The sequence below is a fragment of the Antedon mediterranea genome, chromosome 5 (assembly GCF_964355755.1).
Source record: "Antedon mediterranea chromosome 5, ecAntMedi1.1, whole genome shotgun sequence".
Classification (NCBI taxonomy): Eukaryota; Metazoa; Echinodermata; class Crinoidea; order Comatulida; family Antedonidae; genus Antedon; species Antedon mediterranea.
Window position 1 is genome coordinate 30,418,822 of NC_092674.1, and position 18,088 is coordinate 30,436,909.

The 18,088-nt window shown below is 34.0% G+C and overlaps 3 protein-coding genes across 6 annotated transcripts; 2 read left to right on the top strand and 1 right to left on the bottom strand.

Annotated features, from left to right (window-relative positions):
- The first annotated feature begins 205 nt into the window (after nt 1-205).
- LOC140050396 (prostaglandin reductase 2-like) lies at nt 206-4,266 on the top strand. 2 transcript variants are annotated; one of them, XM_072095564.1, is made up of 7 exons: nt 206-327; nt 748-863; nt 1,215-1,421; nt 1,525-1,695; nt 2,192-2,398; nt 2,528-2,737; nt 3,048-4,266. In XM_072095564.1, the coding sequence occupies exons 1-7, from the start codon at nt 288-290 to the stop codon at nt 3,153-3,155; spliced, it is 1,059 nt and encodes a 352-aa protein (XP_071951665.1). In that variant the 5' UTR covers nt 206-287; the 3' UTR covers nt 3,156-4,266. The 2 variants fall into 2 exon arrangements, with proteins under 2 accessions (XP_071951665.1, XP_071951667.1); XM_072095566.1 differs by lacking the exon at nt 206-327 and adding an exon at nt 476-595 and having other exon boundaries at nt 3,048-4,265.
- A 71-nt stretch (nt 4,267-4,337) lies between these two features.
- Nucleotides 4,338-7,790, bottom strand: LOC140050395 (replication factor C subunit 3-like). Of its 2 annotated transcripts, none has more exons than XM_072095562.1 (8): nt 7,627-7,790; nt 7,080-7,217; nt 6,563-6,630; nt 6,080-6,177; nt 5,500-5,681; nt 5,210-5,346; nt 4,815-4,983; nt 4,338-4,687 (listed from the first exon to the last, which is right to left on the bottom strand). In XM_072095562.1, the coding sequence occupies exons 1-8, from the start codon at nt 7,711-7,713 to the stop codon at nt 4,496-4,498; spliced, it is 1,071 nt and encodes a 356-aa protein (XP_071951663.1). In that variant the 5' UTR covers nt 7,714-7,790; the 3' UTR covers nt 4,338-4,495. The 2 variants fall into 2 exon arrangements, with proteins under 2 accessions (XP_071951663.1, XP_071951664.1); XM_072095563.1 differs by having other exon boundaries at nt 4,339-4,687; nt 7,080-7,228; nt 7,627-7,668.
- A 114-nt stretch (nt 7,791-7,904) lies between these two features.
- LOC140050386 (uncharacterized) lies at nt 7,905-17,801 on the top strand. 2 transcript variants are annotated; one of them, XM_072095550.1, is made up of 13 exons: nt 7,905-7,963; nt 8,427-8,511; nt 9,481-9,546; nt 9,986-10,146; nt 10,704-10,845; nt 12,702-12,816; nt 13,155-13,429; nt 13,962-14,157; nt 14,559-14,855; nt 14,946-15,059; nt 15,171-15,916; nt 16,195-16,317; nt 16,556-17,801. In XM_072095550.1, the coding sequence occupies exons 1-13, from the start codon at nt 7,935-7,937 to the stop codon at nt 16,775-16,777; spliced, it is 2,571 nt and encodes an 856-aa protein (XP_071951651.1). In that variant the 5' UTR covers nt 7,905-7,934; the 3' UTR covers nt 16,778-17,801. The 2 variants fall into 2 exon arrangements, with proteins under 2 accessions (XP_071951651.1, XP_071951652.1); XM_072095551.1 differs by having other exon boundaries at nt 16,559-17,801.
- The last annotated feature ends 287 nt before the right edge of the window (nt 17,802-18,088 follow it).

Below are 18,088 nucleotides of genomic sequence, written 5' to 3' on the forward strand. Positions count from 1 at the left end.
GTTTTAGAATAATTATTATAAAGAAGATTATAATGATGAACACTAACTATTGAGGAAAAAAGTTTGCGTCGCGTGGCATATAATATGATGATGCAGCAGCATCAGTAACGCGGCTGCACAATAAAAACAATTATTTTATAAAACGCGCCCCTGGGCATTACGTCACGAAACAGTTTCTCGGACTCTACCACTTTTAGAAGGGGATGAGTTAGCAGATTGTGGTAGATGTCATAAAGCCTTCTAAATTAAAAATATATATTGAAAATTAATTGCATTTTGCATCAACTATGATATCCAACCACAGAATAATATTAAAGAAACGGCCAAGTATGTTATTTGTTAATTTTAGACGATTGTTTTCTAGTAGGCTAGAGAGGTTACTAGACAACGTAGCCTAGGCCCTTATAATTATATAGTTAGTAGTAGTAGTAGTAGTAGTAGTAGTAGCCTACTGTGTGATAGTCTAGTCGTAGCCGGCCGGCTAGACATTGTCTGGCCGTCTGCTGGACACCCTTCAATTGAAGAGTGGCCCGTGTGTGCTGGCTATGGCTCTTACTTTTTATTTTAATGAGTTATTCATTATAGTACTGCATTAGTTAGTTGAAACTTTAAAAAAAAAAATTTAATATTAATAAAACTTATTATTATATTAATTATAATTATTAAATTAATAATATTAATAAATAATATTAATAATATTTTAATTTTAATGATTTATTTATAGCTTGTTTTTTTCTTTATCCACAGATTACAATTCCCTTCCATTAGAGGATGATTTTCAATATGAGGAGTGTCCTATCCCAGAGCTTGATACCGGACAAATCCTGGTTAAAACATTGTACCTATCCATGGATCCATATATGGTATGGTTAGCAATCGTATCGGAGGAAAATCGTTTTTTTGCCGGGGTGGTGACCATCCCCATCGAGTTGGGCAGGGTTATTCTTATTTTCTGGGAAGCAAAGCAGAAACTGGCGTTAAATAAAATATAGAAATACTAAAATAGGAGATGGATATAGAAAATATGATACTTTTAGAGAAATGTTTTAAATTAAAATGATATTTTTTGCATCGTAAAATCCTTATGCACAAAAATTTAATATGAAAATCATAAAAACCAGAGATGCACAATAGTTGTAATTCTTTTATTTAGGATATACACAGAGAGGACATAAACTGATATGTAAATCTCTTCTTCCTCATATTTTATTTAGAGATGTAAAATGAATGAGAATACAGGCACTGATTACCTGACGCCATTAAACTTAGACGAGGTCATAGATGGGGTCGGACTTGGGGTTGTCATGGCATCAGAAGATTCCAATTTCTGTGAAGGGGACATTTTAGAAAGTTACCATTGGCCATGGCAAAAATATGCTGTTTTTGATGTGTCTGGATTTAATTCTTTATTGGTTAATAAAGTGAGTATTTTGATCTTATAGCAATAATCAGTGGTAGATTCAATATGATATTTTATTAAATTTATATAAATAACATTTTAAATTATTTTATTTTCTTTCAAAGGTAGATACAAAATTGACTGGCAAAAACTATACATTAATGCTGAATTTATTTGGACTGCCAGGCTTGGCGGCTTTTATTGGAATACGTCAAAAGGCTCACATCAACCCAGAGGCTAAACAGACAATGGCAGTGAGTGCAGCGGGTGGAGCTTCTGGCTCAATGGCTGTCCAGGTAAAGTGGAACCCCTTCTGGGGACAGAATGAGGAACAATGTATGTTTTAACAGTACAGACCAACCCCTATTAAGGAGATGAATGTGTTCCTTAACAGGGGCTCTCTGTGTATTTAAGTTACAGGATCGTGTCAGTTTTACCCAACCCTTTAGTGTGGATCAGCCAATATTTTTAAAAATCCCCAATAGATCCTGAAGCTAATCAGAAAATCCTAGAGTTCTATTCTATATAAATATTTGTGCCTTGTTTATGGTGTGTGTTTCTTTTTGTAAATGTATATACAGTATATCTACTATATTTTGTTAAGCTCTGTCTACACTATCAAACTAGATAGTTTTTTTTGACAAAAAAGTGTGATGTACCCAAATATGGTAGCGATATGCTCAAATATAGTAGTGATATGACATCATCATGTATATATGGGCACATCACATTTGATAGTGTAGACAGAGCTTTAAGTGTGCAAAATATAATCTTTTCTTCTCCCATCTTCAGATATCTAAGCTTGAAGGCTGTTCTAGAGTGGTTGGTATATGTGGTTCATCAGAAAAGTGCAAATTTGTTGCAGATCTCGGAGCTGATGATGTCATAAACTACAAAGAAGGAGATCTTGATCAAAGGCTATCTGAAGCCTGCCCTCATGGGGTGGATATTTACTTTGATAACGTTGGTGGTGCAATAAGTGATGCTGTTATTAGCCATGTAAGTTAATGAAATCGTCAGTTCATTAATATTTTCTATTTGATTTACTTTCGTCTAGCTGTTTTTTTAGTTATTCTATCTAAAGCCCTGTCTACACTATTAAACTGTAATTTATTTGAATGTGTTTAGATGAATGACAACAGTCATGTGGTGCTGTGCGGACAGATTGCAATGTACAACACAGATCATGAGTATCCACCACCTCTATCAGGTGAAATCCAGGATCTGCTGTGTACTCGTGATATCACAAGAGAACGCTTTCTGGTGTTAAACTACATAGAGAGATTTCAGGCTAGCATACTGCAACTTAACAAGTGGTACAAGATGGGCAAGATAAAGGTATGAAGGGAATTGATTAAAACTTGACTAGACTTGTGATTGGTCAACTCACTTGCATTGTACCTACGCTGTTGAATTGTGTGGCAACCAAACTTTAAAGAGCTAGATGTGGAGACCTAGAAGGGGAGATCCAGAATTTTTCATGACCACATGACATCACCAACCAACTTCCCAGCACAAATTGTCATATGTTATATTAATAATTATGTTTAAAGCATCTTTGCCTCGTCTGTTTTTAACCTCTTGCTATGACCTTGATGACCCCTTGCTTAGACATGTCAAAGTAAGCATGTTATTTCTTGTCTTTCAGTGCAGAGAAACTGTAACACATGGGTTATCCAAAGTACCAGAAGCATTCATTGGAATGATGAGTGGTAGAAATATTGGAAAACAAATCGTCTGTGTGTCAGAACCTTGATGTCTATCAGTGTCATGTCATTGCATGTTGGTGTCATGTCAGCGTCATTCCAGCGTCATGTTGGTGTCATGTCAGTGTCATGTCAGCATCATGTCATGTCAGTGTCATGTCGACATCATGTCAGTGTCTTGCAAGCTTTACTGCGCACAGTTAACCTTTAAAGAGAATCAATAAAATGCCAAGTGTTATTACATTATTGAAGCAACCATAAATTGTTTCAGATACTTGTACAACACCATTCCTCAACTTTTATACAAATTACAACCATGTAACTTAAATGCCAACACCTTGCTCAAGTTTCAAAATTTTAAAATTCAATTGATATTATGTCTGGCTGCAACAAATGTTAACTGTACCATGTACATATCCTCCATGGTGCATGGTGTCTGTTATGGACGTGGAACTGTTGTGTTGCAGCCACAGATAAACTCTGTGATCTCCGGAGCTCAGCATCCTGATGTTAGATTGCCTTGGTTAAATGAATAGGATACTGGATTAATTAAGTGAAATCTGTACTGATACTGTGCATTGTGATGATGTACTAGTTCAGCATTCGTCCAAGACGAGATTTGTTTCTGTACTGCCATTATTACCAGTCTTGCCTAGAATTCCTTTAAAATATAGAAGTCATATTTTTGTACTTCCTACAAATTATAACTGTACAGAATTAGATTAACAAAGTTAGAATTAGTGAAGAAATGTCAATTTACTATATAATCATTGTTTTCCAGTGTTGTTCCAAAATATATTTTGTATAAGTAATAAAGCCAAAGTTTGAATGTATTCTGGGTGTGCTACAAATGGAAACACAGGGTTTTGCAGGCAGACCCCACTTTGCCAAATTCTGCCTACGGTTCTGTACATGATAGCTGAGCTAGCAGGGTATACAATTGTCATCTTTATAGTTGAATTTATTGTAACAAACTACTTATTTATTATACTGTAAAAGTAAAATTGTTTCGTAAAGTTGTTTTGATCCAATTTCAGTTTGAAAATGTCAAGTTTCTCAATTTTGCATTGAAAACTATGAGTTTTCCACTGTGATCAAATGTCACCCATTTATAAAGTTAGGATGCTTTTGGGTTGAATCCTTGATACCAATTAAAGAAATCCACAAATCAGTTACAAATAAGTGTTTTATTGTCATATATATACCTTATTTAGATACAAAGCCATCTGTTTATAATCTATAATGTTATCGTAATCCAGGACATGGTCATAATTTGAGATACAGAAATAGTGTTAATATTCCTCATGATCCCTTATTAGGGAATAAACTGGTGAACTTGTGTGTTTTATTTACAAATGTTACATATTCATGATTTGAAGTCTGTAAACTTTTACATATTCATGGCTTCAAGTCCGTCTTCTAAAAATCGTTTATAAATGCTCATAAATTTAGCGACAAACGCTTCTAGGTGATAAATGACTTTGCTGCCCATTTGAAGTCTGTGTTCATAAAACGCTGCAATTTGCGTAATCTCTGATTTCAGTTGACCATCACAATTAGTGATTAGTTCCTTCAATAAAGCCTGTGAAAATATACAACAATTTCATTAACTACCCCCATAATCAAATGGTACAATCAACAATTTTGAACAAGTTCCTAAGAATACTATTCTATATTACAAGGAAAATAAAATTTTACAAATGATTTACCTTTATAATAATATCAGCCGGAATACAATGTGTTAATAGTTCATAGAGACGACCTCTGACCTCTAATAACATTTTCGGACTCTGTTCCTGAACAATCTTATTGGCTGTTTCCCTTAGGAATACCTCCCAGTCTGGTTCTTGTACCTCTTGCTGTGCACTAAATGGATACCTGGAATACAGGAGAACTTGGTAAATGATTTGATATGCTTAACCCTTTAAGCTCTGTCTACAAACTAGTTTGACAAAAAGTGTGATGTGCCCAAATATGGTAGTTATATGACATCATTATATATGGGCATATCACATTTTTTGTCACAAAGTTTTATAGTGTAGACAGAGATCATTTTGATGCATTGGAATGTTATCAGTTTCCAACAATTCAAATGTTAACTTACTGCTGCACTCTGCAAGCTTCACACATAAGAATGGCACGACGTAGATTTCTGCCAGACTTCTCTGCAACTCTTCTGGCCAGTTCTATCGGGAGTGTTAATCCTTCTTTTTTACAAATCGTTTGCAAGATTTGAGAGATCTGCAGATTAGAAAAACTAGTATTAAGGGTCTTTCACACGTGCCGGAACAGGTGTGATAGGCTCTTAAGTCAGCGACTGGAGATATTGCGAATTTCAATAAATATCTCCAAGATAAATTATGAATTACTGTATCAACACAAAAATGTACAAACCTCATCAAGAGATGGCGCTGCAACCCTTACACCGAGGCATCTACTTCGAATAGCAGGAATGACCTTGCTAGTTGAGTTACTACAGAGGATTAGACGACACGTTGACATGTACTTCTCCATCGTACGACGCAATGCATGCTGGGCATCTTTTGTTAGTCTGTCAACCTCGGTCAGGATTACCACTTTAAAATAAAATTACTTTGACAAATAATCTTACCATGATTAATATTTAATACTTGGATGGTCAAATGTACTCTTTAAAGTTCTTTTTTAAACATAAAGCTTTGTCTACACTATCAAACTAGTTTGACCATGTGCCCAAATATGGTAGTGATATGCCAAAAAGTAGTAGTCAACGTTTCCATATATGGGCACATCACATTTTTGTCACATAAAGTTTGATAGTGTAGACAGAGCTTTAGACAGCACACAAACAAACATTACTATACATATATTATTCAAGTTTTAAGGCTTCAGGGACATTTTTTACTAAAACTTTTAAAAACTAGAATATTTACAAGTGTGAAAATATCAGTTCACAACACAGTAGTTAGACTTTCTTTATAAAGAATATATTTACCTTTGAATTCTCTTTGAGCAGACGACTCAAGTTGTTGCGTTTGTGCTACTGTCTTTATCAACTCTTGAATTACCACTCTATCTTGTATTCCAACATCACTAACATAAATACAGAAGAACAGTATTTAAAATGGTATGTGGACTAGCAGGCCTACTTTAACACCAAAATATGGAACCAGCTACTGTTGCAAATCAACCATATCAGAATATGATTTTGATTTGAATTTATTAGGAAAATCATCATAAAAAATACAAACAAAGTGATAACATAAATTACTGACATTACAAATAATACATTTATAAAAGATTTTCCAGGATAGCCAAAAAAGCTTATCAGCTTATTTCCATTGGGATCCTTTTATAATCTAAAATAAAAAATATAAAAATTATTGCATCAAACACAAAAATATAACAAAAACAATAATATAATAAAAAAAAAAAAGTTAAATTAAAAGACTATGATTGACTTATAGTTATTGCTTACCTTGGGTTGACCTCTATGTGGTAATTACTTGCAATAGTTGTGATTTCAATCTTCTTTTTAGATGGTGTCTGCAAAAATGGCACAATATTTTTAATTTAACAAAAATTATTTGAAAAAAATTCAAGCTATGTTTAATAATGCCACGTTTAATAATGCCACACAGGATAACAACCTAAACTACAAGATTCACTCCATGTTGCAAGATAGATTTACTCCATGTTGCAAGATTCACTCAAGTTGCAAGATTCACTAAATTTTGCAAGATTCACTAAATTTTGTAAGATTCACTTCAGTTGCAAGACTCACTCCATTTTGCAAGATTTACTCAAGTTGCAAGATTCACTCAAGTTGCAAGATTCACTACAAGTTGCAAGATTCACTACATTTTGCAAGATTTACTACATTTTGCAAGATTCACTCAATCACAAGATTTACTCCAATCACTCAATCATAAGATTCACTTCAATCACTCAAATTGCAAGATTCACTCCAATCATATATCATATGGAATACTCACTGTGAAAGTCTGGTGTTCAATACGAAGCTTCTCAACACCTGTGCCATATACCTCTCTAAGCAAACACATAATTCGTGTCTTTTTCCCAGCACCAGAAGGTCCATATACAAGAAGATGAGGAAAATCTCCACGATTTACCTAAAAAAAACCTAAAAATAAATATCCATCTCTTTCTTTTTTTTTTTAATATTAAAATACAATCATAAATCTAATATCAAATTATTAATAATATTAATAGGCCTAGGCTACTTATTAAAATAATTTTTTTTAAAACATTTTGTCTCTATTCTAAAGATTGGCCAACATAAATCAATTCAAGATCCGTATGTCTCAAGGCCCAAATAATTCTAGTGACCTCAATGATCCACCGAGATTAGCCGGCCATAAATGCTTCTCTCTCTCTTTACAAATTTCTACACAACAAAAGTCTAGGCCTAGCATATATCAGCCCCAGGTACTAGTGAGGCCTCCTAGCCTAGCTAGTAGCCTCCTACTAGAAGGCCTAGCCTAGGCCTAGTGTTTGAAATGGTACAAAACATTAAATTACCAATTTCTTTAAATTAGCTGCTTGGTTTTTATGATAATCCAACTTCGAAAGAGAAGTTGGACGATATTTATCAACCCATAAACTCATCTTTATATCGAAAAACAACAAATCTTTTAAAATTATTCCTTATGTACCGAATTTCGCGCGTTTTCCTTCCGATCAACTAAAAACGTAGGAGGTATAGATTTGGTACACAATTGGTACCCAAATAGGGTTGTAAATTTTTGGGAAACGACCAATCGCGGATCATTTTACGATTTCCGATAGATGGTTTATTCATGTACGACGTGTGTGCTTAATCCGAGAGGATGGAAGACACGCTAGCAAAGAAAGGATGGTAAGATACGATTTTACTTATGTTAAAGATGATTTTTTATTGATTATAGATTAAGAATAATTAATGTATAATTTCAATAACCAATACAAACGATTTGATTGTTTAAACTTGCACTGTATACATTTTTACTTTGAGTTCAAGCTAGGCCTAGCCCAGTCCTAATTCTGGATTTTCCCGCAGCCGGTTTGCGGTATATTTATACCTTCTAGGCCTAGATCCTATTTTACGGGCCGTCTGTGTGGGTATACAATTTATGTAGGTCATAGGCCTAGCTCAGAAATAATGTTTCATCTTCACAATTTTGTATTAAAGAAATACTTATAAATTCTTAAATAAAACTTAAATGTTAAAATATTATTAAACGTTTTACTTAAAAAAAAGTGATTTGTTGTTTGTTTGACCTGTCCTATGTAACGTTTAAATTTATATTATATTTAATATTAATATGATTTCACTTTCTCAGGCACCTAACTGCTAATGGAATACAGAGATGTAAAGATGGCCTTCCAGTTGGGAATGCAGAAGCAGTAATTAAGAATGCACTTAATGTAAGTAACTGGTATAAATTAAGAATGCACTCAATGTAAGTAACTGGTATAAATTAAGAATGCACTCAATGTAAGTAACTGGTATAAATTAAGAATGCACTTAATGTAAGTAACTGGTATAAATTAAGAATGCACTCAATGTAAGTAACTGGTATAAATTAAGAATGCACTCAATGTAAGTAACTGGTATAAATTAAGAATGCACTCAATGTAAGTAACTGGTATAAACTAAGAATGCACTCAATGTAAGTAACTGGTATAAATTAAAAATGCACTCAATGTAAGTAACTGGTATAAATTAAGAATGCACTCAATGTAAGTAACTGGTATAAATTAAGAATGCACTCAATGTAAGTAACTGGTATAAATTAAGAATGCACTCAATATAAGTAAAATGGTATAAACTAAGAATGCACTCAATGTAAGTAACTGGTATAAATTAAGAATGCACTCAATGTAAGTAACTGGTATAAATTAAGAATGCACTCAATGTAAGTAACTGGTATAAATTAAGAATGCACTCAATATAAGTAAAATGGTATAAACTAAGAATGCACTCAATGTAAGTAACTGGTATAAATTAAGAATGCACTCAATGTAAGTAACTGGTATAAATTAAGAATGCACTCAATGTAAGTAACTGGTATAAATTAAGAATGCACTCAATGTAAGTAACTGGTATAAATTAAGAATGCACTCAATGTAAGTAACTGGTATAAATTAAGAATGCACTCAATGTAAGTAACTGGTATAAATTAAGAATGCACTCAATGTAAGTAACTGGTATAAACTAAGAATGCACTCAATATAAGTAAAATGTTATAAACTAAGAATGCAGTCAGTGAAATATGTAAGTAAAGACATACATTAAAAAATGCACTCAGAGTACAGAACATATTACCAAAGTAAAAATCTTTATTAACAGTCACATGATGTGAATTCATTTTATTTTTACATGTTTTATTGTAGATTGATTTACGTCACATTGGAGATAAGTTCCTTCCAGTTGACATCAATAAAGGCAAAGTTGATACTGTGAGTTGCACTGGAATGTTGTGTTTTAGGCCTGCCCCTAAATTAAGTAGAATATCCCCACTTCTCAATTGTAACGTCAGGCTTAAATCTCACCAGATTACATTTCACTCTTGCCTGGTCTTATTAAACCAATACTGTACTTCTTGTAATCACATTATTAATAGTTTAGTTTGGATTTCCTACAGTACCAGCAAGAAGTGTCGTAATGGCTGTGATAGCTCATTGACTAAACCCAGGGCTCCAGAGCTTATGGGACACTGAGCAGTGCCCAGAGTATTAAAATATGTTGAAAAGGCTAAAAACGGCTGAAGCCTCCAGCGTTAGAGGGCCACTTAGGTTTCCTAAACCGGGCCCTTTAGGCCTTTGTATTACACCAATGCCAGCAAGTTGAGTAACTGCAATGTCATAACTTAATTCGAGTATTACCATTTCAAATTAGTTGCAAGGACCATGTGTACTACAAGTATTGAAGGTTAGGAATATTGCTGCACCTAAGATTAATGAAGGGTCAACCTTTGCCCCGAGGATGCTCAGACTCCAGTTGACCGATGGACATTCAACTTGCTCTGCTTTAGAAATTGAAAATATACCAAAAATTAAGTATGAACTTACTTTGTTATTTTGTAATAATACTTTGAGAAATCTACTACAGTTGTGCTTAAATTAAATTTTTGATAAAACAATCTAATAAATGAAATGCGTTAGATGCTCTAATTGACCATCATTTAGAAAATGAATAGATATAATTATTTGTTATTGCCATATCCCCAATAGAATTGATGGTCTAATCCCACTCCCTACTTTATGTCTGATTTCACAAACAGGCATATCCCTGGGTTAAGTCCCATTAATGACTTTTGCATGTGGGCTCTAGCCAGTTCAGATGAGTTTTTAAAAGAAATGCTTACCAATAATTTATTTCCTGAACTAAGGTTTCCACAGGTATAGTCCCACCCCCGCGGTGGTGGGTGTGTTGAATTCTACCAGAAGTTATACGGTATATAGTAATGTTAATCAGACTACTTCAGTTTATTTCAAGTTTATTGTTGCACAAAATACAATATACAGAACATTTAAATTAATAAATATAATTGTGTGAGGAGGACGCATTAAGCCAAGGATTTAATAATTAGGATATGTATGTATTATCTCTACAGCATTGACACAGGTCCTGGAACCAAACTACTACTTACTGGCTGTATTTCACTTCAGAAAGGGATGCTTTTACTCAATAGTGGTAATACTAAAAACCTAGGTGGCAGAGTGGAAGAATTGTATTCAAAATGGCTGCTTGCAAAGGTAATAACTGTCGGATATTTGTGTCTTTTAATTATGTCTGTCATTTCAGGAATTGATAATTGTATTATTATTGATAACTAAGTTCAACTAAGTTCTCATCTAAGTTCTAACTAAATTGTCAACTAAGTTGTCAACTAAGTTCTAACTAAGTTGTCAACTAAGTTCTAACTAAGCTGTCAACTAAGTTCTAACTAAATTGTCAACTAAGTTCTAAGTTGTCAACTAAGTTCTAACTAAGCTGTCAACTAAGTTCTAACTAAGCTGTCAACTAAGTTCTAACTAAGTTGTCAACTAAGTTCTAACTAAGTTGTCAACTAAGTTCTAACTAAGCTGTCAACTAAATTCTAACTAAGCTGTCAACTAAGTTATAACTAAGTTGTCAACTAAGTTCTAACTAAGTTGTCAACTAAGTTCTAACTAAGTTGTCAACTAAGTTCTAACTAAGCTGTCAACTAAGTTCTAACTAAGCTGTCAACTAAGTTCTAACTAAGTTGTCAACTAAGTTCTAACTAAGTTGTCAACTAAGTTCTAACTAAGTTGTCAACTAAGTTCTAACTAAGTTGTCAACTAAGTTCTAACTAAGTTGTCAACTAAGTTCTAAGTTGTCAACTAAGTTCTAACTAAGCTGTCAACTAAGTTCTAAGTTGTCAACTAAGTTCTAACTAAGTTGTCAACTAAGTTCTAACTAAGTTGTCAACTAAGTTCTAACTAAGTTGTCAACTAAGTTCTAACTAAGTTGTCAACTAAGTTCTAACTAAGCTGTCAACTAAGTTCTAACTAAGCTGTCAACTAAGTTCTAACTAAGTTGTCAACTAAGTTCTAAGCTGTCAACTAAGTTCTAACTAAGTTGTCAACTAAGTTCTAACTAAGCTGTCAACTAAGTTCTAACTAAGCTGTCAACTAAGTTCTAACTAAGTTGTCAACTAAGTTCTAACTAAGTTGTCAACTAAGTTCTAACTAAATTGTCAACTAAGTTCTAAGTTGTCAACTAAGTTCTAACTAAGTTGTCAACTAAGTTCTAACTAAGTTGTCAACTAAGTTCTAACTAAGTTGTCAACTAAGTTCTAAGTTGTCAACTAAGTTCTAACTAAGCTGTCAACTAAGTTCTAAGTTGTCAACTAAGTTCTAACTAAGTTGTCAACTAAGTTCTAACTAAGTTGTCAACTAAGTTCTAACTAAGTTGTCAACTAAGTTCTAACTAAGCTGTCAACTAAGTTCTAACTAAGCTGTCAACTAAGTTCTAACTAAGTTGTCAACTAAGTTCTAACTAAATTGTCAACTAAGTTCTAACTAAGTTGTCAACTAAGTTCTAACTAAGCTATCAACTAAGTTCTAACTAAGTTGTCAACTAAGTTCTAACTAAGCTGTCAACTAAGTTCTAACTAAGTTGTCAACTAAGTTCTAACTAAGCTGTCAACTAAGTTCTAACTAAGTTGTCAACTAAGTTCTAACTAAGCTGTCAACTAAGTTCTAACTAAGCTGTCAACTAAATTCTAACTAAGTTGTCAACTAAGTTCTAACTAAATTGTCAACTAAGTTCTAACTAAGTTGTCAACTAAGTTCTAACTAAGCTATCAACTAAGTTCTAACTAAGTTGTCAACTAAGTTCTAACTAAGCTGTCAACTAAGTTCTAACTAAGTTGTCAACTAAGTTCTAACTAAGCTGTCAACTAAGTTCTAACTAAGTTGTCAACTAAGTTCTAACTTAGTTCTAAATAAGTTACAGTAAGTTCTCATCACCCTATCTCACATACATGTTTTTGTGTTTAAAATGTCTATGTATATATCTATAAATAGTATGTATATTTTCAACAATGTTTTTAAGAGAGTTTTTATTATTTTCTAACTATTGTTAGAGTTTAGCATCACACAGTAGATCAACTAGACAAGATGGTGGCCCGCCTTCCTGGGTTCAGTTTGGTCAAGGTGGTGTTCAAATAGGTGTGCAGCGGATGGGAGGAGGTAGAAGAGGTATGCCAATTTTGACTCATCAACATTTTACATTTTATTCATTTCATCTAATGTCTGAAAAGTTCCTACTTTCTTTTAATAATATTTTTAATTTGTCCCAAAATATTTATGAATATAGTACTAAATCTCTGTCTACACTATCAAACTTTGTATGAAAAAAAACCATGATGTGCCCATATGTGGACATGATGATGTCATATCACTACAATATTTGGACACATCACACTTTTTTGGTTCAAACTAGTTTGATAGTATAGACAGAGCTTAAGGTCAAAACTGAATCTAGAAGAAGAATAGTTTTATAAGATAATAAAATTAATCCACGTTTATTCATTCAGGTCTGAAAAAATCATTAGAATCGCAAAGAGAACACACAGAACTTGACAAAGAGTTTGAAGAACAGAGAAAGGCTGCGATTCAGGAACTAACTAAAAAGAAACAAGACAAGTCCTTAGGCCTAGGAAAAGTAAATATGGCGGCGGACAGGGGACGGCAGAAGGAGAACAGAAACAGTGGTCCAGTGGACCGTAATAGTAGGGAGGCTGCTACGGGCAAGTTCCAGAAGTTAAAACCTGAAGGGATATATAGAGAACTTAATTACAAGCCGAGCGTAGTAAGTACTTTTAAGTTTGTTTGTTTCATTTACAAAATAGAGCAGATATTTATAATTTAGAAAAAAAAAGATAAAAATAGGTAGTAATTACTTTAAGCATTGACCACCTGAGCAGTTGGCGACATGACAAGAATACTAAGAACTATATTTACAAATATATATATATATATATATATAAAGAAAAAACAACATTAACATTTGAATATATGAATACCATTTCATTATAGAAATTGTTTTTAACAACCTCATCGCAATCATATCAGCATCAGAAAATATGTATATTTATTATGATAAAACTTGTAAACAAACTAGACATTATTTTGCCTGTCTTAAAATACATCAAGAACAAGATTTGTATATCAAACATGTTGGGCCATCATTTCTAGATTGAATAGTACTGTACTATAAAAAATCTAACGTTAGAGTTCACCCTCTAGCCAACCATAGAGATATTATATAATATCAACCAACTCTTAATATGTCCAATGATTAGAATGTACATGTACTTTAATGTCTGTGTTCTTTCTGCAAGGTTGACGACAAAGATACTAGAAAGTTAGTAGACATGGGTTTTGCCAAAGACTTAGCGACATCAGCATTACGAATCCATCATGGTAACTTTGATGCAGCTCTAGACTCATTGGTATCGGAGTCTAAGTATGATGACAAGCGGCAAGAAAGACAGTCATGGCCTGGTAGTAATAGACCAGACTATAATAGAAGAACAGGTATAATAATAATAATAATACCCTGGATTTATATAGCATTTATATAAAGTTGTAAAACCTCTAAGCGCTGAACATTATTACCCCAGTCAGTTTGTACTTAATTCAATTCTTCTCAACATCTGGACATTCATGTAAAATAAAACTTATTTCTATTTCAATAATGTTTTACCAGCTACAGTACTACCCTGTATCTTAAAATGTTTTTTCTTTTCTTTCTTATTTTTGTGGAAGTTTTGCTGACTAGATTGTATTGCCTCATTTATATTTAGAACTAGGAACACTCTTCCTTGTTGAGAACTAGGTACATAAATAAAATAAATAAAAATGTAGTCACTTTTATATAATATAAATAGTGTATTTCAATTTTAAATGTTAGCATTATTTTTTTTCTCACCAAAAAGAGGATAACCAGAGGCGAGATGATTATCAAAGAAGAGATACTGATACTAGATGGAAAAACAATGACACAAGAGGAAGAGATAATGACACCAGAGGAAGAGATAATGATGCCAGAGGAAGAGACAATGATCCCAGGGGAAGAGATGATCCCAGAGGAAGAGATGATACCAGAGGAAGGGACAATGATCTCAGAGGAAGAGATGATGCCAGGGGAAGGGACAATGATAGGAGAAAGGAAAGTGATCCTCGAAAAAATGGAGATGACTTTAGGAGACGAGAAAGGGAGGATTTTAAGAAAGGTATTTAAATTTGTATTCACTGATATTGAATAAATAAACTTTATTAACTGATTATAGGTATATGAATTTGTTCACAATATTTTTTTGTAGGTGGAAGAAAACCACGGGTAGAGGAGGAAGAAGAAAATGGGGGTAGCAGGCCCTCTGGTCCGTCCACACTCTTTGATTTCCTGGCAACTAAACTTGGTGAGCCAGAAGGTGCAGGTAAGTAGATCATAACAAAACATATAGCAAGTTTCTTGGCTACTGTTAGAAAAACTAGTAGAAAACTAGTTATTAACGGAGTGTAAAATTGTTTTCTCTTAATACCTACAGAGAAATCAAAGCCAACTCGTAAAATAAACTCAGACTATGAACAGCCATCTTCAGTGAAGGAAGCTGGTATAACTTTTCAGCATCGTGGGGGAGGATCAAAACGTCAAGTTGACGAAGGAAATAATTCCAGAGAGGACGATCATAAAGGGAACCAAAGAACTGGACCAAGAGATACGCGTAGTAAAAATTGGCAGGATAACCTACCGCCGCGTTTTCGGAAGGAACAATCTAATTCCCTTCCAAGTAGCGCTCGTAATTCCCGCCGTGATTATGATCATGAAGACAATCATCGTCATACAGATTATGAAAGGACTTTTAACAATGAAGGTCGTAGGTCACATCGTCAAGGAAATTATAATAGACAATCGGATGAACATTCAAATAATGATAGACAAAGGAATTATGACAGGAGGTCAAAGTTCAGGGATCAAAGGTCATATGATTCACCAAGGAAACATGATAGACCAGCGAGTTATAACGGAGAAGATTATTATGATCGTGGAACGAATCAAAGGCAGCGACACTATTGTGATAACAACGCAGAGGGGGATCAAAACAAGAATTGGAATGCGTATAACAATGCGCAAGAGTTTCAGGCGGATGAACTACCAAGTCCACCACCTGCACCCGATGCTATAGTATATGAACAATCAGCACAGCCAATCGCAATGGTTCAACCGCAAATGGTGGCTGTATTTCAGTGGAAACCAGGCGACTCCTGTCTTGCAATGTGGAATGATGGAGGAGTAAGTCATGTTGAAGTTTATACAATAATGGACAATTAAGATCTACATTAGAACCCTATTAAATGGACACCGTTGAGACCCTAAAAAGGGGTATCCCCCTGAATATTATTAAATAGTATTAAAAATATATATTTCTCCTTGTTCATTTCATAGAAAAGTTTCCCCTTAATAAGAGTGCGTCTGAATAGGGTATACCAAAGGATGGTTCTACTGTATTATTTACCAGTTGAAGGGATTCAACAATAGACTCCAATAATAACATTTATTTATCCTTTCAGTTTTATCCAGCCAGAATCCAAAACATAGATCCAACTGGACAGAGTTTCTTTGTATACTATGAAGAATATGGAGATTATGCCCATGTACAAGTTGGTGACCTACGACCTTATATGGGACAGTGGGTAAGCAGAAACAAACTTTAAAGCACTGTCTACACTATCGAACTAGTTTGACAAAAAAGTTCCCAATACGGTAGTGATATGCTCATATATGGTAGTGATATGACATCACTATTTCCATATATGGGCACATTACATTTGTTTGTCATATAAAGTTTGATAGTGTAGACAGAGCTTAAATAGTGTTTCATTTAATTACAATATCATAGTTCATTCTAAATCTTGTTTTCATTAAATTCAGCAGACTACACAGCTGATGTATTCAAACTCAATGACCCAACCACCACCACCACCACCACAAACACAGATGATTGACAGCTACCAAGGCCAGCTATCTGGTATATTAGAGGTACGACGAGGGGGACAAGGTGTAATGAAGAGGCCTGCTAACGGACCTCCAAGAGAGAGGAGATCTGTACGACCAGGTACTCAAGTTTACACCCCTCCGGGGGGTCGAAGTTGATGAAAACAGGCCGTTGAGATATTTATAAAAAGAGATATGAACTTTGACCCCATTTCCAATGAGGTTAAAGTTCAAAGCCTTTATGGTGATTGTTTTCGGCCAAACCAAACAGATGATATTTTGTAAAGCATTACTTGTTACTATACACTGCCAGAGTTAAATAGCCAAGTGAGTTAAATAATGATTTGTTTGACTTGAGAGTGTTTATAATTGAAGTATGTTCTAAGCCTTAGAAGCTGTAGATGATGGATGGTGATAATTATTGTACAAGGTGATTGATACAGTCGACTAGCTGTTAACCCGACACACTTGGCCTTGCTTACCCACAGTAATTGTGTTTCTCCCAGAAGTCTCTGTTTTTGTGGACCTAACTTAATGTCTTGTTTTTGGTTGAATTGACTGTAAAAGAATGAGTGAATAACTGTCTGATATCTAGGTATAGATCTGATGGTCAATTATTATGGATGAGTTTGCTAGGCGATGTGAAAGAACTATTATAGTGTTCAATACATTGATTGTAAGAAACTTGGCAAACAGCAGCAGCGGATAATATATAAAGCTCTATCTACACTATCAAACTAGTTTGACAAAAAAATGTGATGTCATATCCCTACCATATTGAGGCATACCACTACAGTAGTTTGATAGTGTTGACAGAACTCTCAGCTTGCTTTTAAGTAACCCAAACCCCACCTGAACTATCCCACCTTTTACACTTCTTCCCAATATATAGCTACTGCTGCATGAGATTTGGAAAAAATCTAATGAAAGCTGATTATCTGTAAATTTAGTTTTATATAAAATAATGCGAGTAATAATATCAAATTCAGTATATCGCATATTTTTTGTAATAGATGCTTTTGATTAATTATTTGTATTTGCTCGTCATAATTTGTCCGTCATTTGTATAAACGTATAGTGTTGCTCCAGCACCTTGAATTGATAGCACTTAAAGTGGTTGACAAAGTATGTGTAAGTAAGCATTGTATTCAGTTCTACAGAGGCAGATCCAGGATGGTTTAAATGGAAGAGGGTGGGGGGAGGGGAGGGGTGGGGTGGGGTTAGTGAGGGCTAACATATAATCATATCATCATATCATATATGTATATTTATTGATGGAATAAAAATAATTGTATAGCAGTATAAAAATGGAAATATTAATAGTCTGTCAAAAATAGAAAAAGTAGTTCATGCCAAAGGGGGAGAACATGACCCAAGCCCCACCCCCTGGATCTTTCCTTGTTCTATTTCCTTATGTTAGGTGCAAAAGTTGTTTAAAGCCTAATTTGGTATCATATTTTTAACAACTAT

Bases quoted from the DNA above. Each gene is read 5' to 3' on its own strand.
- LOC140050386 (XM_072095550.1), top strand. From the start codon at position 7,935: ATGGAAGACACGCTAGCAAAGAAAGGATG. The intron at 9,547-9,985 runs GTGAGTTGCACT...ATTTCAAATTAG, and splicing joins ATAAAGGCAAAGTTGATACT to TTGCAAGGACCATGTGTACT. The intron at 14,158-14,558 runs GTATAATAATAA...CTCACCAAAAAG, and splicing joins AGACTATAATAGAAGAACAG to AGGATAACCAGAGGCGAGAT.
- LOC140050396 (XM_072095564.1), top strand. From the start codon at position 288: ATGATATCCAACCACAGAATAATATTAAAGAAACGGCCAA. The intron at 864-1,214 runs GTATGGTTAGCA...TATTTTATTTAG, and splicing joins TATCCATGGATCCATATATG to AGATGTAAAATGAATGAGAA. The intron at 1,696-2,191 runs GTAAAGTGGAAC...TCCCATCTTCAG, and splicing joins CTGGCTCAATGGCTGTCCAG to ATATCTAAGCTTGAAGGCTG.
- LOC140050395 (XM_072095562.1), bottom strand. From the start codon at position 7,713: ATGAGTTTATGGGTTGATAAATATCGTCCAACTTCTCTTTCGAAGTTG. The intron at 6,631-7,079 runs GTGAGTATTCCA...CCATTTTTGCAG, and splicing joins TTGAACACCAGACTTTCACA to ACACCATCTAAAAAGAAGAT. The intron at 6,178-6,562 runs GTAAGCAATAAC...TATTTATGTTAG, and splicing joins CACATAGAGGTCAACCCAAG to TGATGTTGGAATACAAGATA.